This window comes from Monodelphis domestica, chromosome 5 (assembly GCF_027887165.1).
Source record: "Monodelphis domestica isolate mMonDom1 chromosome 5, mMonDom1.pri, whole genome shotgun sequence".
Classification (NCBI taxonomy): Eukaryota; Metazoa; Chordata; class Mammalia; order Didelphimorphia; family Didelphidae; genus Monodelphis; species Monodelphis domestica.
Window position 1 is genome coordinate 159,196,190 of NC_077231.1, and position 24,527 is coordinate 159,220,716.

Below are 24,527 nucleotides of genomic sequence, written 5' to 3' on the forward strand. Positions count from 1 at the left end.
ACTTACTCTCAGTGAAATCAAATCTGAGAGGGAAGAACATCTAGATCCAGTGGTATCCTGAATTCTATCTTATCCAACAGGGCAAGAAAGAAAGGAAAATTAAGGTGGGGGAAGGGAGTATAAAGAGGGAGGGAAGGAGAGGGGGGAGGGGAAGGGAACACAAAAAGGGAGGGGCTAGAAAGGGAAGCATCTCAAGGGAGGTGACTAGGGGGACTGACTTAAAGTAAATCACTGGTTCAAAAGGAGATAGCTAAAGAAGAAAGGTCAGAACTAGGGGAAGATATCAAAATGCCAGCGAATCCACAAATGACAATCATAACTTTGAACATGAATGGGATGAACTCACCCATAAAATGTAGACAAATAGCAGATTGGATTAGAACCCAAAACCCTACCATTTGTTGTCTTCAAGAAACACATATGAGGCAGGTTGACACTCACAAGGTTAGAATTAAAGGTTGAAATAAGACCTTTTGGGCCTCAACTGATAAAAAGAAGGCAGGAGTTGCAATCATGATATCTGATAAAGCCAAAGCAAAAGTAGACCTGATCAAAAGGGATAGGGAAGGTAAATATATTCTGTTAAAAGGGAGTATAGACAATGAGGAAATATCACTAATTAACATGTATGCACCAAACGGAATAGCATCCAAATTTTTAATAGAGAAACTAGGAGAATGGAAGGAGGAAATAGACAGTAAAACCATATTAGTGGGAGACTTGAACCAAACACTATCAAATTTAGATAAATCAAAACAAAAAATAAAGAAGAAAGAGGTAAAAGAGGTGAATGAAATCTTAGAAAAATTAGAGTTAATAGACATATGGAGAAAAATAAATAGGGACAAAAAGGAATACACCTTCTCAGCACTACATGGCACATTCACAAAAATAGATCATACACTATGTTACAGAAACATGGCACTCAAATGCAGAAAAGCAGAAATAATAAATGCAGCCTTTTCAGATCACAAGGCAATAAAAATATTGATTGGTAAGGGTACATGGAGAGCAAAATCAAAAATTAATTGGAAATTAAATAATATGATACTCCAGAATCAGTTAGAAAAGAAATCATAGAAACAATAATTTCATTGAGGAAAATGACAATGGTGAGACATCCTTTCAAATCTTATGGAATGCAGCCAAGGCAGTACTTAGAGGAAAATTCATATCCCTGAGTGCATATATTAACAAATTAGGGAGGACAGAGATCAAGGAATTGGAAATGCAAATCAAAAAACTTGAGAACAAACAAATTAAAAAAACCCCAGAAGGAAACCAAACTAGAGATCCTAAAAATTAAGGGATAAATTAATAAAATCAAGAGTGACAGAACTATTGAGCTAATAAACAAGAATAGAAGCTGGTACTTTGAAAAAAACAGACAAAATAGACAAAGTACTGGTCAATCTAATTAAAAACTACTTTGCCCAACTATATGGCAATAAATATACCAACCTATGTGATCTGGATGAATATTTACAAAAATATAAATTGCCTAGACTAAAAGAAGAAGAAATAGAATAATCCCATATCAGAAAAAGAAATCCACCAGGCCATCAAAGAACTTCCTAAGAAAAAATCCCCAGGGCCTGATGGATTGACCAGTAAATTCTACCAAACATTCAAAGAACAGCTAACCCCAATACTATACAAACTATTTGACATGATAAGCAAAGAGGGAGTTCTACCAAACTCCTTTTATGACACAAACATGGTACTAATTCCAAAGCCAGGCAGGCCAAAAACAGAGAAAGAAAATTATAGACCAATCTCCCTAATGAATATAGATGCAAAAATCTTAAATAGGATACTAGCAAAAAGACTCCAGCAAGTGATCAGAAGGGTCATCCACCATGATCAAGTAGGATTTATACCAGGGATGCAGGGCTGGTTCAATATTAGGAAAACGATCCACATAATTGACCACATCAACAAGCAAACCAGCAAGAACCACATGATTATCTCAATAGATGCAGAAAAAACCTTTGATAAAATACAACACCCATTCCTACTAAAATCACTAGAAAGCATAGGAATAGAAGGGCCGTTCCTAAAAATAATAAACAGTATATATCTAAAACCATCAGCTAATATCATCTGCAATGGGGATAAACTAAATCCATTCCCATTAAGATTAGGAGTGAAACAAGGATGCCCATTATCACCTCTACCATTAGACATTGTACTAGAAACACTAGCTGTAGCAATTAGAGAAGAAAAAGAAATTGAAGGCATTAAAATAGGCAAGGAGGAGACCAAATTATCGCTCTTTACAGATGACATGATGGTCTACTTAAAGAATCCTAGAGATTCAACCAAAAAGCTAATCAAAATAATCAACAACTTTAGCAAAGTTGCAGGATACAAAATAAACCGACATAAGTCATCAGCATTTCTATATATCTCCAACCCAGTTCAGCAACAAGAATTAGAAAGAGAAATACCATTTAAAATCACCCTAGACAATATAAAATACTTGGGAATATATCTGCTGAGACAAATGCAGGAACTATATGAACACAACTACAAGACACTCTCCACACATTAAAAGGCGATCTAAACAATTGGAAAAACATCGACTGCTCATGGGCTGGATGAGTTAACATAATAAAAATGACCATCCTACCCAAACTTACCTATCTATCTAGTGCCATACCCATTGAATTACCAAGAAACCTTTTTACTGAATTAGAGAAACCCATAACAAAGTTCATTTGGAAGAACAAAAGATCAAGGATATCCAGGGAAATAATGGGAAAAAAATACAAAGGAAGGGGGCCTTGCAGTCCCAGATCTCAAACTATATTACAAAGCAGCGGTCACCAAAACAATCTGGTACTGGCTAAGAGACAGAAAGGAGGATCAATGGAATAGACGGGGGGCAATTGACCTCAGCAAAACAGTATATGACAAAACCAAAGATCCTAGCTTTTGGGACAAAAATCCACTATTTCATAAAAACTGCTGGGAAAATTGGAGGATAGTCTGGGAAAGATTAGGTGTAGATCAACACCTCACACCCTACACCAAGATAAATTCAAAATGGGTGAATGACTTGAACATAAAGAAGTAAACTATAAGAAAATTAGGCGAACACAGAATAGCATACATGTCAGACCTTTGGGAAGGGAAAGACTTCAAAACCAAGCAAGACTTAGAAAGATTTACAAAATGCAAAATAAATAATCTAGAATACATCAAATTTAAAAGTTTTTGTACAAACAAAACCAATGTAACCAAAATTAGAAGAGTAGCAACAAATTGGGAAACAATCTTCATAAAAACCTCTGACAAAGGTTTAATTACTTGAGTTTACAAAGAACTAAATCAATTGTACAAAAAATCAAGCCATTCTCCAATTGATAAATGGGCAAGGGACATGAACAGGCAGTTCGCAGCCAAAGAAATCGAAACTATTAATAAGCACATGAAAAAGTGCTCTGCATCTCTTATAATCAGAGAGATGCAAATTAAAACAACTCTGAGGTATCACCTCACACCTAGCAGATTGGCTAACATGACAGCTATGGAAATAATGAATGCTGGAGGGGATGTGACAAAGTCGGGACATTAATTCATTGCTGGTGGAGTTGTGAATTGATCCAGCCATTCTGGAGGGCAATTTGGAACTATGCCCAAAGGGTGATAAAAGACTGTCTGCCCTTTGATCCAGCTATAGCACTGCTGGGTTTGTACCCCAAAGAGATAATAAGGAAAAAGACTTGTACAAGAATATTCATAGCTGCACTCTTTGTGGTGGCCAAAAATTGGAAAATGAGGGGATGCCCATCAATTGGGGAATGGCTGAACAAATTGTGGTATATGTTGGTGATGGAATACTATTGTGCTAAAAGGAATAATAAAGTAGAGGAATTCCATGGAGACTGGAACAACCTCCAGGAAGTGATGCAGAGCGAAAGGAGCAGAACCAGGAAAACATTGTACACAGAGACTGATACATTGTGGTACAATCGAAGGTGATGGACTTTTCCATTAGTAGCAATGCAATGTCCCTGAACAATCTGCAGGCATCAAAAAAATACTATCCATAAGCAGAGGATAAACTGTGGGAGTAAAAACACCAATGAAAAGCAACTTCTTGACTACAGGGTTGGAGGGGATATGACTGAGGAGAGACTCTAAATGAACACTCTAATGCAAATACCAACAACAGGAAATGGGTTAGAGTCAAGAACACATGTGATAACCAGTGGAATCGTGCTTTGGCTATGGGAGAGGGAAACATGGTGGGAGGGGCGGCGGGGAGGAAAAGAAAATGATCTTTGTCTCCAGTGAATAATGTTTGGAAATGACCAAATAATATAATGCTTAAAATTAAAAAAAAAAAAGAAGTTCATGGCAGGAGGGAGAAGAACATCAATACACTGGAAGGATAAAGAGGTTGTAAATAGGAAATACTCAACTCTTACATGCATTGAAATTGACCCAAAGAGGGAAGAACAATCCAATCCACTAGGGCAGCGAATAGATTTGCGCCCTATAGGTGAGTAGAAGGGTAACAATTGGACTGGTGGGGAGGGAAGCAGTAAAAGGGAGGGAGAGGGCAGGGGGTAGTTTTAGAAAGACTGCAGTGAAAATAAGGGGGGGGGATAAAAAGGGAGGGGGTAGAAAGGGAAGTAAAATAAGGGTGGTAACTAGGGGGACTGATTAAAAACAAACATTGTTGTAGAAGGAAATAGTGAAAGAAGAAAAGGCAGGAACAGGAGCAGAAATCAAAATGCTGGGAAATACACAGCTGGTAATCATAACTCTGAATGTGATAGAATGAACTCACCCATAAAACACAAGGGAATAGCAGAATGGATTAGAATCCCAAACCCTACCATATGCTGTCTACAAGAAACACACATGAAGAAGGTAGATACACATAGGGTAAAAGTAAGAGAGTGGAGCCAAATCTATTGGGCATCAACTGATAAAAAGAAGGCAGAAGTTGCAATCATGATATCTGACAAAACCAAAGTAAAAATAGACCTAATTAAAAGAGATAGGGAAGGTAATTACATCCTGACAAAAGGCAGTATAGACAATGAGGAAATATCCGTACTCAACATTTATGCACCAAGTGGCATAGCATCCAAATTTCTAAAGGAGAAACTAGTGGAGCTCAAGGATGAAATAGATAGAGAAACTATACAAGTGGGAGACCTGAACCTTCCTCTATTCGAACTAGATAAATCAAACCAAAAAATAAATAAGAAAGAGGTGATAGAAGTGAATGAAATCTTAGAAAAATTAGAGTTAGTAGATATGTGGAGAAAAATAGGAATAGCACATGGTACATTAACCATGTATTAGGGCATAAAAACGTTAAAACAAGTGCAAAAGATCAGAAATAACAAAAGTAACCTTCTCAGATCACAATGTAATGAAAATAATAATTAGTAACAGTACATGGAGAAGCAAATCAAAAATTATTAGGAAATTAAACAATATGATTCTCCAAAACCGGTTAGTCAAAGAACAAATCATAGAAACAATTAATAATTTCATTGAAGAAAATGACAATGATGAGACATCCTTTCAAAGTCTATGGGATGCAGCCAAAGCAGTACTAAGGGGGAAATTTATATCCTTGGGTTCATATATTAACAAATAGGGAGGGCAGAGGTCAATGAATTGGGCATGCAAATTAAAAAACTAGAAAGTAAACAAATTAAAAATCCACAGATGAAGACTAAATTAGAGATCCTAAAAATCAAAGGAGAAATTAATAAAACTGAAAGTCAAAGAACTATTGATTTAATAAATAAAACTAGAACCTGGTACTTTGAAAAAACAAATAAAATAGACAAAGTAGTAGTCAGTCTAATAAAAAAAAAGGAAAGAATAAAACCAAATTGACAGTATCCAAGATGAAAAGGGAGTCCTCACCTCTAATGAAGAGGAAATTAAGGCAATCATTAAAAACTATTATGCCCAATTATATGGCAACAAATATGGCAATCTAGGTAATATGGATGAATACTTACAAAAACATAAATTGCCTAGACTAACAGAGGAAGAAATAGATTAACTAATAAACCCCACATCAGAAAAATAAATTGAAGAAGTCATCAAAGAACTCCCTAAGAAAAAATCCCCAGGTCCAGATGGATTCACAAATGAATTCTATCAAACATTCAAAGAACAACTAATCCCAATATTATAAAAACTATTTGCAGAATAAGCAAAGAAGGAGTTCTATCAAATTCATTTTATGACACAAATATGGTACTGATCCCAAAACCAGGCAAGTCAAAAACAGAGAAAGAAAACTATAGACCAATCTCCCTAATGAATATAGATGCAAAAATCTTAAATAGGATACTAGCAAAAAGATTCCAGCAAGTCATCACAAGGGTTATTCACTATGACTAGGTAGGATTCATACCAGGAATGCAAGGATGGTTCAATATTAGGAAAACAATCCACTTAATTGAATATATTAACAAGCAAACCGACAAAAATCACATGATTATCTCAATAGATGCAGAAAAAGCCTTTGATAAAATAAAACACCTATTCCTATTAGAAATACTAGAAAGTATAGAAATAGAATGGCCTTTCCTAAAAATAATAAACAATATATATCTAAGTCCATCAGCAAACATCATCTGCAATGGGGATAAGCTAGAGGCCTTCCCAATAAGATCAGGGATGAAACAAGGATGCCCATTATCACCTCTATTATTTAACACTGTACTAGAAACACTAGCAGTAGCAATTAGAGAAGAAAAAGAAATTGAAGGTATTAAAATGGGCAATGAGGAGATCAAGATCACTCTTTGTGGATGGTATGATGGTCTACTTAAAGAATCCTAGAGAATCAACGAAAAAGCTAGTTGAAATAATCAACAACTTTAGCAAAGTTGCAGGATACAAAATAAACCCACATAAGTCATCAGCATGTCTATATATCTCCAACCCATTTCAACAGCAAGAGTTAGATAGAGAAATTCCATTTAAAATCACCCTAGACAATATAAAATACTTAGGAATCTATCTACCAAGACAAAAACAGGAACTATATGAACACAACTACAAAACACTCTCCACACATAAAAAGGCGATCTAAACAATTGGAAAAACATCGACTGCTCATGGGCAGGATGAGTTAACATAATAAAAATGACAATCCTGCCCAAACTAATTTACTTATTTAGTGCCTTACCCATTGAATTACCAAAAAACCATTTTTACTGAATTAGAAAAAAAAAAACATAATAAAGTTCATTTGGAAGAACAAAAGATCAAAGATATCCAGGTAAATCATTAAAGAAAGCACATGAAAAAGTGTTCTAAATCTCTTATCAGAAAAATGAAAATCAAAACAACTCTGTGGTATCACTTCACACCTAGCAGATTGGCTAACATAACAGCAAAGAAAAGTAATGAATGCTGGAGGGGATGTGGCAAAGTTGGGACATTAATTCATTGCTGGTGGAGTTGTGAATTGATCCAAAAATTCTGTTGGGCAATTTGGAACTATGCCCAAAGGGCAATAAAAGACTGTCTGCCTTTTGACCCAACCATAGCACTGCTGGTTTTGTACCCCAAAGAGATAATAAGGAAAAAGACATGTACAAAAAATATTCATAGCTGCTCTCTTTGTGGTGGCAAAAAATTGGAAAATGAGGGGATGCCCATCAATTGGGGAATGGCTGAACAAATTGTGGTATATGTTGGTAAATGAATACTATTGTATTCAAAGGAATAATAAAGTGGAGGAATTCCATGGGGACTGGAACAACCTCCAGGAATAAATGCGGAGTGAGAGGAGCAGAACCAGGAGAACATTGTACACAGAGACTGATACACTGTGGTTCAATCAAATGTAATGGACTTCTCCATTAGTGGCAATGCAGTGATCCCGAACAACCTGGAGGAATTTACGAGAAAAACCACTATCCACATTCAGAGGAAACACTGTGAAAGTAAAAACATTGAAGAAAAACAACTGCTTGAATATATGGGTCGAAGGGATGTGGTTGGAGATGTAGACCCTAAATGAACATCCTAGTGCAAACAACAACATGGAAATAGGTTCTGATCAAGGACACAAGCAAAACCAAATGAAATTGCACATCGGCTGTGGGAAGAGAGGGTGGGTTAGAGGGAAGGAAATAAAGTGATTATTTTACCCCCCCCAATTTATTATTGTTGTTCTTGTGCCCTTTTGCAAAATAATACTATATCAAGGTCTCATATATTTCATAACCTTGGCTTCCTTTTGTTCGGGTGATTTAATATCAAAACTATAAGTCTACATCAATAAATAAAGGAAATGGGAAAGAAATAACCATTTATATATTACCTATTTTTGCCTGGCACTGTGCTAACAACTTTTTATTTTACCAAATATTGTCGATTCCTCAGAACATCTTGTGAGTTAGGTGTGATTATTAAACTCATTTTAGAGTTGAGAAAATGGAAGGGAAAAAAGCATTGACTTGCTCAGGGTCCTGCAACTACTAAGTATCAGATGAAATTTGAACTCATTCTTTCAAATTCCTATAGTAGTATTCCTACAGTACAAATTCCTATACCACTGGCTGACTCTGGGTTGGTAAAAAAAAATTACCCTGCAGTTTCAATTGTTAAAATTATTTATAAATGATTTGTTAATTGAATCACCAATTGATAATTATATAATTAAGCCTGGTAAATAACATAACATTTTATTTTTTTAATCCCTAGCTTTACATTCCAGTGGCTTCTCCATTTATTTGAATCCATCCCTTCATTTATCCATTTTTAGCTTATTTTTTTCAATGTCTCTCCAGAAAATCAAAATAGGTAAATCAATCCAATTTGACGTTTAGATTTATTTTTACACATTATGAAAGCAAAAAATTATTTATCATTATAGTAGTAATTTTTCATTTAATTAGCTGATTTCCCACTCTGAACACTTGGAATTTGGAATTTAGTTCTATTTTGGAAATCTTGGAAAATCCATATGCTGCTGCCATGAAATGTGTTTTAAAATTACTTATTCCTAATGCTTTTCTAACAATTTTCCTGGTCTTTGCTTCAGTGTAGAAATACATGAAAGCGGAGACAATCAACTGTGTATTTGAGTAAATGCAAAATGTGCTTTAATTTGGCAGATAGAAAGTGGTGACAATAAAGGTTAATTAGGTGCTAATGCATTTTCTTCATTCATCTCACCATTGAAATCACTTTTTTTTTCAAAATAAAGTTTCTCATCCGGAACAACTTATGTGTTAAGAAAGTGACTGAAATCAAAAGATGAAGTTTTTATAGCATTGCTTTGTAGAGCAACACATTTTGAATCACCTTTTTAAGAGGAATAATCTATAATCAGTCTAGTATCTCAATAATATTTCCACTTTCTACTGAAGTGACACAATCCGTCTTCCATTAAATGACATCATTCCATGTATTCTCATTAATCATTAAGAAATCTCCTGATAACTTTATGTAATGATGATACTCCCTAGTTGCCCTTTATTCAAACTCAATAAAGGTGAAAGAACTTTTATGGAACTTAGTTTCCTCATCTGTAAGAGGAGAGCCTTGTTATAGTCATCACTGTTTTTATTCAGTATTTTCCATTTTGTCTGACACATTTTGGCCCTATTTTGGGTTTTCCTGGCAGAGCTATTGGAGTGATTTGCAATTCCCTTCTCCAATTTATTTCACAGATGAAGAAACTGAGGCAGTGAAATGACTTGCCTGCAGTCACATAGTAAGTCTCTTTGAATTCAGGAAGATGAGTATTCCTGATTCTAAGCCTGTGCTCTCTATCCCCAACTGCATCAGCTAGCTGTCCTAGTTATCTCTGTTATCTTCCAGCTATTAACAAAAATAAAAATGAACACTAGAGCAAATACATTTAAAAGCAGAAAATGTTTTTTGGATAATTTTGTCTCCCATCCCAAGTCTTACTCCCCTAGTCTGACAGTAGCTGATAGTTCTTCCTCCAGAGACTGGTCTTGCCAAATCCACTCATCAGGATTAAAGGAACAAGAAACCTGAGGAGAGCCCTACCCAGGAGTAAAAGCCCAAGATAAGACTTTAAAAGCTTTCTTTTCCCTTCAGCCCTTCTCAGTTCATTCCTTTTTTCTACACCTTCAAGCACTTTACTGATAGTCAGTTAGTATTTAACCACACTCTAAGAGGCATGCATTACCAAAACACTAATTTATGGGTTCTGCTTCACCCAATATCTGCCTTTTCTTCCATCTTCTGTATATCTAGTTACAAGGGCCACCTAGCATTCAGCTAGTTAGACACTGAACATGGAAACAGGAAGGCCTGAGTTAAAATCACACATTTGCTATATAACTTTGTCATTTAAACTTTGACAGCCTCAATTTCCTTATCTTTAAAATGAAAATAATATCACCTGAATCATAGGATTGTTTGGGTGTATCAAATAAATCTATATAAATATAAATCCATCCATCTTCATATTTTTTGTTCAGTCATTTCAGTTCAGTTATTGTTCAGTCATTGTTGTTGATCAGTTTTTTAGTCATTGACTCTTCCTCACCCCATTTAATTTTTTCCTGACAGAGATGCTGATGTAGTTTGCTAGTCCTTTTCCAGCTCATTTTATACATGAGCAAACTGAAGCAAAAAGATTAAACAACTTAACTGGGTTCACACAGCTAGAAGGTGACTAAAGACAGATTTGAACTCAGGAAGATATCATTTTAAGATTATTAAAAATCTTACTTATCAGAATGAGATATGTCCCACTTTTCTCCTCTTTTTCATTTTTGTGGCCAATATCATATTCATCTTTATTCTTTAGTTGGAGGTATAATTCTGATGGAATGAATCAACAAATAATCACTATATCTTGAAGATTGTTAGATATCTGTCTAAAATGTTTAAATTAGCTAGAACTCTATTTTCTCTGCTGAAAAACTATAGGGATTCCCTTTTCTCTCCCCATAGAGCACTGTTTTCCATATTGCCTGGTATATGTCCATTTGGGACAGATAACCAGCCCAACTGGTTATGTAGTAGCCCAACTGGGACTACTATGAGGCCCAAAAGATTCAACTAAAGCATATATATTCTGTAACAGTTATTTAGTGGCATGTGCAGCTCAAAGGTTTGAGAATCTTAACTATCCTAAATTTTAAAATATATCGTTTACTTTTAATTATAGAATTAGATTGGCAACATATTTTCCAACACCATTGACTTTAGCGAATGGTTACAAGAAATTTGAAATGTGATAAAACATCTATTAATAAGTTTTGTTTCTAGTGAAATTTATAAATGTATTGTTTACATGTAAAAAGATACTGTTTAAATATTTAAAGAGGCATAAATTCTTTTCTTTTACATGGTTACATGTATTATTTGTAGTAATTAGGTAATTATTTTCACTGAAAAAGCAACAGTAAATCAAAAATAATTCTCTATCAAAAAGATCAATTTTTTAAATTAATAAGGCATTCCTTTGAAAATGAATGATAGGAATAGTTTACCAGGGAAATGTTTGAGTCAATAAGAGGTTTTTGAAAAGTCTAGCTAGTTTGTAAGAATCAATACAATTTTTTTGAGACTGATACTATCAAAAATGTGATTATCTACAACAACAATTTTATTTTTTTAATAAATTGAACATATCTGTAGATTTATTCTCCTAAACATCAAAGAACCTTCGTTCATCAATTTTGAGTTACCAACCTACATACTAACATAGCAGATGGCTGTGTATTTTTTAAAATATAGTACTTCTACTTTTGAGAATTGAAATATTGCTATCACTGGATCTTCTTGTATTTTCATGAATAATGTACAAAGGCATCATGAGCTCAAAGACTAATAGATTTGGAAAGAATTACAGATCATCTTATACTATCTTTAGTTGAATGAAAAATTCAACTAGACAATCTGAAAATGACTAAAACCCATTAGGGCCAATAGAATAGTTATACTCTGGAGTTGGGGGGGGGGCATACTTAAACACTTAGGCCAACTCAATGATTTTAGGGATAAGGAACTTGAGAAACAGATATTAAATAATTTGTTTAGCATCAAAAATAAGTGTTCCACTAGGCCACATTTAAAATTAATAGTGATCATTTTGGATCATCAGTCATACTTTAGATTTGTGTAGTAGTCTTTCCTTTGCAAAATGTTTTTTTGTTATTTAACTTTTACCAAGGTTTTTTTCCTATATAATGCTTTTATCTACATTAAAAAAGAATGCCTGTTCTATAGATATTTCTGAATGTTTTTTTAACTCCAAGAGTATATAATGATATATAATATTCCTTTTAGTTTTATTTGTGAATCCATTATTTGATCAGATTATTTTATACTTTTTAATATAAAAATCTGCCTTGAGGGAACAGCAAGTTAGCTCAGTGGATTGAGAGCTAAGCTTAGAGTTGGTAAGTCCTGGGTTCAAATGTGCCTTTTGATATTTCCTAGATATTTGTCCTGGTTAAATCCCTTAATACCCATTGCCCTAGTCCTTATCAGTTTTCTGCCTTGGAACTAAATCTTCCTTATGTTTAATAAAACATTTGTCTAGAATATAAAATAATGGACTTAGAAAGGCAATATAAGTATTGCCTGCAGGCAAATCAAGAATCCTCCATAACTCTATCAGTTCTTGTTATGATTAAAGCATACTAACTTTTAATCATAAGTCAAAGAAAATCTAAGATGTCTTAGTTGGTGGAGAGACTGCAAACTGTTGGATTAAATTTTAATATGTTAGATCAGATATTCAGAGATTCAGTGGAATCACTGATTAAAATATATTCTTCCCCATTATAGAGGTTTAATTCTTAACAATATTTCCTGGTAGATTTAGTTTCTGTAGAAAATAACACATTTATTTTGACATATTCTCTGACTTTTCTTTCTGTCTTAAAATTTTAAAATTATGTTTAAATGTATCATCAAGAGTCCTAAAAGAGTTTCTAACATTTTCCATTAAAAAAGAAGTAAATCAATGTTACCTCTCATGGATTATTAGAAAATAATAATCCTTTGAAATTGATGAGCTAAACAAATTCCATCTAAGTATTCATTCTTTTTTATGCTTGTTATTTAATTTTTAATATAACATTAACTGCTTTCCCACTTTCTTTTAAAATATTTATTTCTTTGCTACAAAAATATTATTTTAGTTTTTTGTTTGCTTCTATTTGTTTTACCTATTGACAAATGCAAATGGAAATGATATTAATAATATATTTTTCTATACAATTGTTTGAATTTTTAATGTATTGTCTGTTTCATTTACTTTGCATGTTTATTATTGTTATTTTTATAAAACCTCATTAAAATGTACCATATTATATCCAGTATAGAAGAGTTCAAAATACTTTCTTCAGATATTTTTACACACTGATAATTTGTTATTCATTTCTTTCAGTAGTTACTGTCTAATAATTTCCTGAAATTTGAATAATTTTAGAAGCTATTAGAAAAGTACTCCATATAATTGTTTAAAAATAATAAAGACTATTATCTTGTGTACTATTGCTATGAATATGACAAACTGGTTCAGCAATCTTATTTAACTTTTAGCTTACAGCAAGTTATTAGAGAAATGCTATTAAAAATAATTTCTCTTGGCAATTCTGGCAACTGAATTGATATGTTGGATAAGAGAATTTGAAGAAGCAAGGAAAATAGCAAGATTGGGAGGCAGGAAAGTCAATGATGGCCTAAATCAGAAATGTCAAAGCCATGTAAATCCCCATAATACCTAAAAGTCTGCTCTGCAGGATCAGTTTAAAATGTAATTGGGAGGGGCAATTAAATGATTCAGTTTATAAAGAGACAGGCTTAGAGATGGGAAATTCTGGGTTCAAATTTGTCCTCAGACACTTCCTAACTATATGACTCTGGAGTCATTTAATTCACTACATCTAAGCTTTACTGCTTTTCTGCCTTAGAACTGATACTCAATTTCAATTCTAAGACAAAAGGAAAGGGTTATTTTTTTAATGTAATTGAGAAATATCCATCTAGTCTTTGAAAAAACAATGTCTTTGTGTTGATCAAAATTCTCAAGACTTTTAAAGTTTTGTCTTTAGGATATTGTCACTTTTTTTATAAAATAAATCTTCCTTTTGTTCATTTTACTCTACCTTGGTTCATATCACTCTTCTCCAAGTTTTTCTGAAACCATCTCTTTCCTCATTTTTAATGGAAATTTAATATTCCATTACATCCCTTTATCACATTTTTCAGACATTGTCCAATTAATTGGTACCCACTTATTTCTAATTACTTGCCACCACTAAAAGGAATTACTATTAATATTTTTATACATGTGGGTTCTGTTCCTCTTTGATTTCTGAAGTATAAATCTATATTATATATTCCTAGAAGAAAAAGCATACAAACATAGGTTTGCAGATTTGGGGGACATAATTAAAAATTATTTTCCCTAATGGTTGTACAAATCCATAGTTTTACCAATAATTTATTAAACTATTTATTTTCCTATTACTCCTTCAATAATTACCATTTTGGGGGTCAGATTTGCTAGTCTGATAGCTATGAGGTGAAGCCAACAAAATTGCTTTAATTTACATTTCTTTAATTAGTGATTTAGAGCTAAAATTTCTCCCTTTGAAAAATACCTGTTCATATCTTTAGACTATTTAATATTTTTAATAATATATTATATATGTATGTGAATGTGTGTATACACAAATATTTATATTTTGAATAGGATCATTATTAGATGAATATAATGAAAAATTTTCCCTGTTACCTGTTTTCCTTCCAAATTTAGCTACATTATTTTTGTTCACAAAACTTTTTTAGAATTTTATATAATCAAAATTAAAGATTTTATCATCTGTGATCTTTGTGTTTTATTTGATCATGTGTTCTCTTCCCATATATCAAAGACATTTTAAAATCCAAGGTATATTCATGGGATTTGTCATGAAAGATAATAGGGTTATATATAATTTTGATTGCAAAGTCATATCTTGGTATGTTTTGGAAGGTGCTAAATCTTATAGATTAATGGGAATACTGTACAAATTCTACCATTCCCTTGCCTAATACACATTGATTACAAAGTTTGGACTCTTTAGGGATAATGATTCTATAATTTTTTAAAGTAATAATGTATTCCTAAAGTGCCCTCAGAAAGTTCTTTTTCCACAAATAATTTCACATGATTTAGCCATTTCTTTGATTCTTATTTCTTGACACATTGTGGGCTGAATTCTTGTGGATGTTGTCATTCTGATTCCATCCTGGGACCTTATCCTTTTCAATAAAATGCTCTAGAATGTTTTTTGCTATATTTTTATACTTTCAAAATATGAAAAAAATGTGAGAGGAGAACTGATTTAAAGATGTTGTAATATTAATAAAAGGGAATAGAAATGTGAAAAATATTTCAGGCACTTTGTTCAATTACTAAATTTTTAAAAGTTGCTCTTTATAACCACCATCACCACTGGACATTTAGAGGAAGCCCGTTGTTCACCAATTAATTGTTTGTAGATATTTAAAAGCATATAAAATATGAATTCATTATATCATGCATATCATACATAACCTTGCTTTAAAGGTATATCATATATAAACATGTAAATACCTCATATTTGTATATGATCCTTTTGATTTTATTTTTCTAATATACACATAATAGCTACTATTAAGAAAGTTGCAATCTGACTTAGATCTTAGAGAAAGCTGGTAAAGAATTTGGGAGTTTATTGTGTACCATTCTGAAGCATTTGTGTCAAAAATCATGGATCTTATCTGGCCCTATCCCTTTCCAGTATTGCAAAGAAGCTAAAGTTTGTTACTTTCCTTCATGTCATCTTATCCAATTCATATTTTCTTTATTTTTTGATATATTGAGACTTAATGATGATTAGAACATTTCTACATTTTTTTACTTTGGGGAATTCTTTTTAGACTTGGATTTCTCTGTTTCTTAGTGTCCTATAGCAAAGATCTTAATTGGTCTTGAACTTTAAAAATGTTATTCTTTGTACTGTTTTGATCCCTAACATCATCTTAACATTTTTGCTTCTTTTTAGTGGCTAATTAAGGGAGTTTAGAATTTCTTATATGTTTTTGTTGTCTAGATTCCTTTCCATATGGCTTTGTATTGGACAATATGAAATTCAAGTTTTCTATATATATTGTCTAGATATTGATATAACCTAATGTCTTTATACTGATTTTCAATAGGTCTCTCAATTTTTTCTGCCATGATAGTGTTTGATAATTTCCCAGTGTTACTTCTTTATGATTTTACTTTTTTCATACAATTATTATTACATGAATGACAATAGCTATGCTTCTTTGTGCTTTTTCTGAAATTTGCTTTCTAAATATATAACTTATACTACTTTCTTCTCTTAATTTTTCTTTGAGGGATGGGGAAAACTATGGGATAGTGGCATCTCTTTACTTATGTAGTGTTTTCATTTAGTACTTGAACATCTGTATGACTGCCCAGATCTCTGCCTCGATATGTTAATCAGAAATTATGGTGTATGAATGATTTGGGTTAAACAGCTTGAATCTTGGCAGGTAGGACATATTAAAATAACTCATTTTGTAATGAATATTGCTCTCAATGCTCATGGGATTTGTTTCATGGGTAAAGCAGTGGAAAAATAAAACTGACAATAAGATGAAGATCAAACAGTGTGACTTTAGCAGACAATCCATTCACCAAAAAATTGGCAAACTAAGGATCTCTGTGCATAGCCAAAAACTGTAGAATTACTAAATTGGAGCTGAAGTTAATCTCGCTTTGCATTTCATATTTGTAATATATTTAAGTTGCTGGCTGTGAAATGCTCATTCATTGTTCTAGTGCTATAGCATTGTCTCTGGCCAAGCCCCACAACCAGGTGGTACCTTGTGCATATGTTACAAATTTTCCATATAAATTATCCATCATAGCACAGAGGTTCTATAGCAAAGTGAGTACAAAGCACTATCACTCACAATATGTGGTTTTTATGATGTATAGTCATATTTTCCCTAGACTTAATTCTTGTCTCCCAATAGACATTGAGGCAAAATAATTTGTCTTCTGACTTGCCAGGAAATATTTTCAACTCTGAGCAAGCTACAATATTATATTAGCTTAGAATGTTTGGATAAATTTGTGTCAAAGAGTTAATAAATAACTAAACTACTTGGTTGAGAATCAGAAATAAAACAATTTATTCTTGTCAGATGGTGATGGTTAAATTATGAAAAATTGCTCTCTGAAGGCTTTACTGATCTATGAATCGCATTAGTGGCTTTTGCAGACTTCCTTGGACCTTAATACATTGAAAGCTATTTTTCCCGTATCAAGGATAGTGAAATATATCATTAAAAGTTGATATTGCTTTATGATTTGTATCTACCCAGTTTACCAGAAGGGGAATGGAGTAACAAAGCCATAATATAACAACATAAGAAGACAATCCCCACCCCTTTTAATCCTTATAAGTTTGTCTACATGCCATAGGTTCAAAGTTCACTTATAGAAGTTACTGGAGTAACTGATTCCTTTCTCACAGAGACTGGAGATTTATAATACATGAAAAGAATAAGAAAATCAATCCAAATAGAACAGAAAAAAAATTTTTTTGCAGTGAATACAGAGTCACTGCCTCCTTTTGAAGACTATAACTTCTTAAGTTCATAGAGACATGTGGACCAGTAGTATTGCAATTGGTTATAAAGGAGCTTTCCCAGGTAATGGCATGTCAGAAGGATTAGTATTTCTCCTTTTCCCAGTAGAAGACCAGATGTAGGAATATGAATGCTATGTGTCTCTGTCTATGAATGTATATATCTAGACACAGTTATATCCCTACAGTAAAAGAGATAGAATACCAGAGAGGCAAGAAGTCAGATAATAGATGGGTTTGACTACCTTATTTTAGGATACATGTTACCTACCTTTTAGGAAATCTGAACTGTTGTCATGGAAACCTTCTTTTTCACTTTCTTGTTCATAAAGATAAATATTAGAGGAAAAAATCAAAGGGAATTCCCCCCCTCAAAGAAGTGCCCCTTCCCTTTGGGTTCCCTATATGACCAAAGAAAGAATTTAAATTTCCCAGAACTATAGAATTGGAAGGAAAATCAAATCCTATCTGGTTCAACTGGCTCATGAATAGAAATTCCCTCTGCCATCTTCTTGGCCTCAAAATCTTTGTGTAAAGACGTCCAGAACTAACAAACACAAACTGATCTGTCCACTGAGTCTTCAGTTTCCACTCATTGATCCTCAATTGAAGGAAGAAAATCTATTATATTTGTATTTTCCACTGAGCTATGTATGTTTAAATGTACTAAGAGAAGAAAGTATCAGGGCAGCTAGGTGGCCCAGTAGCAGGCCTTGACATGGATGTGTTGGGTTAAAATCTGGTTTCAGATACTTCCAAGCTGTAGGGCCCTGGGAAAGTCAATTAACCACAATTCCCCAAACCTTACCACTTTTTTGATTTGCAAGTCATATTTAGTATAATTTCTAAGAGAGCTGATAAGGTTTTGTTTCTTAATTAGAAAGTATCCATGAACAAATAATAATTAAGCTCTTACCCATAAAACAATAATTGTACTAAATACTGAGAATACAAAGAAAAAGCAGTAACATCTCCTTGACTTAAATAATATTTAGTGTTGCCTAAATATACATATTTAAATAAGTGGATAAAGAAACTTTTCACCATTTCAAGCAACTTAAATACTATCACATTTATTTTCTTTTGAAGTAGAAGATTACTTAATTTTGACAGTGTATTAAGGAAGGATTTACAAAAAGAAATTATGTCTAAAAATATTGGACTTTGAGGAAGAAGTCTTTGGTCATTTTCCAACATCAAATGACTTGAAAATATTTATTTTCTACTTTGTATATATTACTATATTTTGTTGAATTACAGACCATACATTATCTAAAATTTTTTTATAAATATAAATACATATATATGAACATATTTATACATACATGTATATATAGAGAGGGATAAATGTTGTATAATATATAATAGTAAATATAATGTTATGTATGTACTAAAGTATAATATAAATTATATTTGTTATACATAATAATTATATCTTTCTACATATGTAATATATGCATAAATTAATGAATCTAAAATATTTCCTTTGATTTATTAAGGGTATTGGAGAATACTTTGGGAATTAATAATTTATTAGAGACATACTGGATTCTACAAATTACAGATGCAAGTAGCTCCTGGGGAACCTCATTTGAGAAAATTGTTGGTTTACTTCCATTTTTATTTTCAATTCATGAACAGCTTAAAGACTGAGGTTTCCATTCAAATCAAGTTCAACAAATATTTATTGAATGTCTACTTCTGGGCAAGGGACTATGTTAGGAATGGCAGTGCATTAAGTGAATGATGTAGCATGTCTTTTTTCCAGCTTATTGATCCACTGACTAGAATAAAACTGATAAACCTTTTTTTTTTACTTGACACATTTTGACATGTCCTCTCCAATGACTACAATATCACTGATGTTGGGATTTTAAATATAAGAACTCATTATTTTATGAGTTTAGACACCCCTATCAATGGATTGCAACCCTTTAAAAGCTGCCATTGCCAAGAAACATGTGCTACCTTTATCTGTGATATCTTTATCCATGCTTAGCAAACTGGTCCTCAGTTCATACAATATATCATTTTGTCCTTACAAGCTTTCTAGGTTATTAGAATTTACCATCGCTTTCGCTGTATTGAAATATCCTTTAATAACCCAAAATGGACTTCATTCCACAATAATGTAGCCATGTATAGAATAAGCCAAATAATTTATTTTATTTGTTGGTTCATTTTAATATGCTGGCTTTTTTTAATTTTGAGATTTATGAAGATAAAAATCACTCTAATTTTGTACAGCGATATTGGACATATTCACATATAAGCTTCAGGAACCTCAAGAATGAAGATAATGTTAAATATCTTGAAAGTGATTTAAATCTTTTTTCCACTTTTTACCTTTTCTTTTTTTAAAAAAAGTTAGTTTAAAAGTAAAATGAAACAAAATGTCATTCTCTCATCTGTGACATATGTTTTAAATTAAAAACTATCTCCCAAGAACAAATCAATGTAATATAGAGAGATCAATGAGCTAACAATTAGATTTGATCTCAGGTAGGAAAAATGTATTCTCTTTCTATATTTTTTGCATATGCAATAAGCACTGATGTCACATTTCTTCTTTGACATAAAACTCATTCTAATTGGAAAGTATTGTGAACTAGAATATTTATGCCTCCTTCAATTCCTCATGCATCCATCCCTAATTCTTACAAAAATGAAAAGATGTATGTGTTTTCAAGCAGTGTGTGTGTGTGAAACAGATTAAATTTGATGTATATAATTTGTTAATATAAATCAAAACTTCAAATTTTTGCCAGTTATCTTCTTTTACAGATTATGCCTCTGAGCTATTTGTTTTTATCATGATATCTTGATGTTTTAATAACTTTAAATGAAGTGCCTGGAAATCTTTATTATAGAATCTATTTTGGGGCTTTTTAGCAAATACTGAAGAAATAACCACTTATTAATTATTTTTATTTTCTAAAGAAGTCTAAAATGTTGAAAAAAACAGTGGGGTAAAATCCATTGTCAGTCAACTCAGAAGGCAAGAAAAATCATTCAAAATTTTGAATTTGTGGTTCCAGCAATAATTGGGAAAGGAAGTAGTGGATAAGGAAAATAAAAGCAAGCATATCATCCTGTGGAGAAAGATGTGGTGGTGAAAAGTATCACTTTTGAAAAAAAAAATCAAGGAGTATGAAGTGGGAAAAAACCACTTGATATAGACCTTAGTGAATACCTCACTTTCAAGGGAGTAGTTTGAGTATAGTGGTGGAAGAAGAATTATTTTAGTGCAATGAGAAGTAAGGGAGTGGAATGAATATGAAAGAAATAAATATGAGACCTGCTTTCAAGGAAAAGTTTAGCAGTGTAATTGAAAAGAAAGAATCGTTAACTTAAGAGGGGATATATGGGTCAATTGGAGTTGGATATGTTTTGTGGATTTTTTGTTTTTAAAATCAGTAGGCTTGAATTTGTCAACAGGAAGAAGGAAATGAATCTGTGTAGAAGGATATACTAAAGAGAAAGGGGGTTTTTGAAGGAAATTAGAAGGAAATGATTAATATCACAGAATGATCATGCTGAAAATATTTAAAATGTGGCCATGACAGTAGTTTCCAAAAGTAAGGGACTGGAGACCTAGAGTTTATAGAAGTTAAGAAGGTTGAGGAACATATAGAAGTGTCATGATTATTAAAACCTGTGAGAATGTAAATGAGAAATGGTACAGTGTATAAAAACTACATCCTGAACTCATGAGGAAAAGTGTTCTAATAACAGTAAATGGCAAGGATTTAGAGAAGCTGATCTCAGTCTTGAAGGCAACACAATCCTCTTCATCCAGATTCACATCCTTGGTATCATACTCACATTCTTATTCTTATTCATCTCTCATTTTAAGTTACCACATATTTTCTGTTCTGTCTCTAAATCTAATGAAATCCCCTCATAACTTCCTAAGTGGTCTACCTACCTCAAGCCGCCCCCTGCTTCATTTTTGTCCTTTACATAACTGCCAAAATGAAACCATCATCCTATTATTTCATTTCCCCACTCAGGTTTTCTTCGACACTCATTAAAACTCTTGTAGCAACAAATGACTTTAGAAAACAATGGGCTAGATTTATATGGATCTCTACAGATTATTGTTGGGGAAAATGACAGAATAGATTATAAAAATGGAGCTAGAACATGTAATATTAAGCAAATGATTTGATTATTTTACTTCTTTATTAAAACTAAATGTTCTTTCTTTTTAGAGTAATGAAGTTGTCTACTACAATGCGAAAGATGATTTTGATGAGGTAAGTATTATCTAATTAAGATGAAATTTGTATCAATTTGCAAATAAAATATAATTATTTTTCTTGGATTTATTGATATTGGATGAGTTGGGAGCAGTGATAGCTAATTACATCTAGGAGTTGAGTTTCATTATATCAGGAACTGTAAGATAGTACAAGTGCAGAAAAAACAACAAGGATATAATTTCAGTGTTTATGTAACTTGTACATAATTGTCCTCTCTGATGAGCAGTCATGACTATGACTCATGACTCAGTGATATCCATATAGTATATATATTTTGTAGCATTAAATGTCAGTATTAAATCCATCTACCTATAGAAAATATGTTCAAACTTCTGTCGTACAAAAGATTCCTGATTTGCCATACAACATCAGAGATGAAGTCATACTGAATTAAAAAACTAAAACAGAGATATTTAATATTACTGTGTACAAGACACTGTTTAAGCTCTTGAAGTAAAAAGACACAAATAGTACCTGTCTTTAAGGAACTTATAAAAACAGGCACAAGTAAGGTACATATTGAATGAATGAAAGGTAAGGGAGAACAATATTAGGGAAAAAATTAAATGCAAGGCTCATTAAAATTCTTCTGTTTAGGAAAGATTTGAAGGAAATGGATTAAGTACTTCTCCAGCTAAGTGCTTAAGTACAAAATTGTCACAAACTAGCTCAATCTATATCATTCTCTTCAGATGCTTCATGCAAGCAATTTTTAAACACTTTGGTCTTTGAGCCTTTTTACAAAGTTCAAAATCATTAATGACCTTAAAGAGCTTTTATTTTGTAACTGCTATCTATTTTATTTACTGTAAAAAAAAAGATTGCAACTAATAAATTTCAATATATATTGACTAAATAACTAAAAATAAATAATACTTCAATAAATGTTAATATAAGTAATATTTTAAGTAACTAAAAATTGAAATAGAAGTGGCATTACTTTACATATATTTGTAGTCTCTTTAATGTCTGGCTTAATAGAAAACATCTGGATTCTTATATGTGGTTCTGCATTTAACCTATTGTGATTAAAAAAATAAAATATATGGAGAAAATTTAGCATATAGTTGGAAAATGTAATCATATTTAACAAGCAAATAATATTTTAGTAGTATTATGAAAATAGTTTTGCTCCTGAAGCCCGAATTAAATAGTCCCTGGGATCCCCATGGTCCTAGAACTCTACTTTGAAAACACCTTATTATGAGATTCTTTTCCAACAAATTAATAGGAAAGTCATGCCAGTTAGGAGTTAATAGCAGGGATGATTAAAAATAAAATTATCCATTTATGGAAGATTAGACCATGTATACTTTAAAATTCCTCTCAATGCTAAGATTTTATTTGTCATGAATGAAAAATTATCTGCAGGGATCTGATAAGTAAAGACCAAACAAACTGATGGTTTTACATTCCATATTAAGCACACATTGACAAGCACTTGTCCAAGCAAAAAAAAAAATATTGCTGTGGGCTGAAACAAATTCCCAAACTGTTGATATAGTGAATAGAGCATTAAGATCAATACAGGAATTTAATTTGCACCTGATTTAGAAGAAATATGATGGCAGTGATAGACAAGAGTCTGGTATAAGAGCTAAGTGGTACTTGATAAAAATAAATATACTGCTGCATCACCATTTTAGCTGTATTAACCATCAATGTGGGATGCCACATGATCAATTTCCTTGCTCTAATTGGTATTGATTGTGAGCATGGATGAAATTAATGAGTAATCTTTGCCATGATCCAATTTGACTGCTCTTCATAGAAACAGCCTTAGGATTATCCTTCAATAGCTTCTGGGAGAAAAGAATTTTTACTTCAGTTCTCTTGATAGCTTTTCAAAATCTTAGTCTTGAAAAAATTTCATGCTTTTGTATTCATGGCTATTCTGGCCTGTCATTCCTGCTCATGTGTGGCAAAAATCACACAAAGAGTGGCTGTTAATATGTGTCTCTGTATTTGTGTACTTGTTTTTTGATGAAACATGTTGAGAAGATTTTCTTGCACTCATCAAAAGTATTTTGAAAATGCTAATTTTTAAGTCAATCCTCATTGGATAGTTTTCAGTGTAGCAAATCCCATTCTAATATATTAAGGGATTTTAATTCTTTCAGACACCCCCCCAAAAAAAAGAAAGAAATGAAAGATTGAATTTGCTTTGTTTTAGACTTGCTGCTTATTTTTTTCTGACAATAGACTGAAGTGTGTGAAATGGGTAATTAACATGTATAATATAAAAAAAAACAGTTTGTATATAATTGCTATGCAGTGACTGAAAATAGAATATGCACTCAGAGGGGCATATTTACTTTTGAAATGTATGTGATTTTTTGTATGCTCCTTTTTAGTCCATGGAGATTCACATAGTTATCATTTGAAAGGACTGTAAGAAATTAAAATACAATAACACCTAGGTGAAGAGGAATATTTTTGTTCTACATCTTGAACAAATATTTTAGACTTTGACAATCATCCATATCTTTTTGAATGATAGACTTACAGGGTAATTAAAAATAAGTGTATTAACATGGATTCAGTCTGAAGAAGTTGTGTTATTATTATGATTGTTTCTATTATATCATTGGTAGTAATCATATATTATGCTTATTTGAGCTATCAA

At 32.3% G+C, this 24,527-nt stretch overlaps 1 protein-coding gene across 12 annotated transcripts in view; it reads left to right on the forward strand.

Moving 5' to 3' along the window:
* Window positions 1–24,527, forward strand: part of CACNA2D1 (calcium voltage-gated channel auxiliary subunit alpha2delta 1) — a 648,555-nt gene that overhangs the window by 359,357 nt on the left and 264,671 nt on the right. For all 12 annotated transcript variants that reach the window (XR_008912227.1, XM_056799476.1, XM_056799477.1 and 9 more), the window contains exon 5: window positions 21,851–21,895. Coding sequence is in view for 11 of the 12 variants with exons in the window: in XM_056799476.1 (XP_056655454.1) it covers window positions 21,851–21,895 (45 nt within the window). In the remaining variant the exon portion in view is untranslated. The remainder of the gene's footprint in view (window positions 1–21,850; window positions 21,896–24,527) is intronic.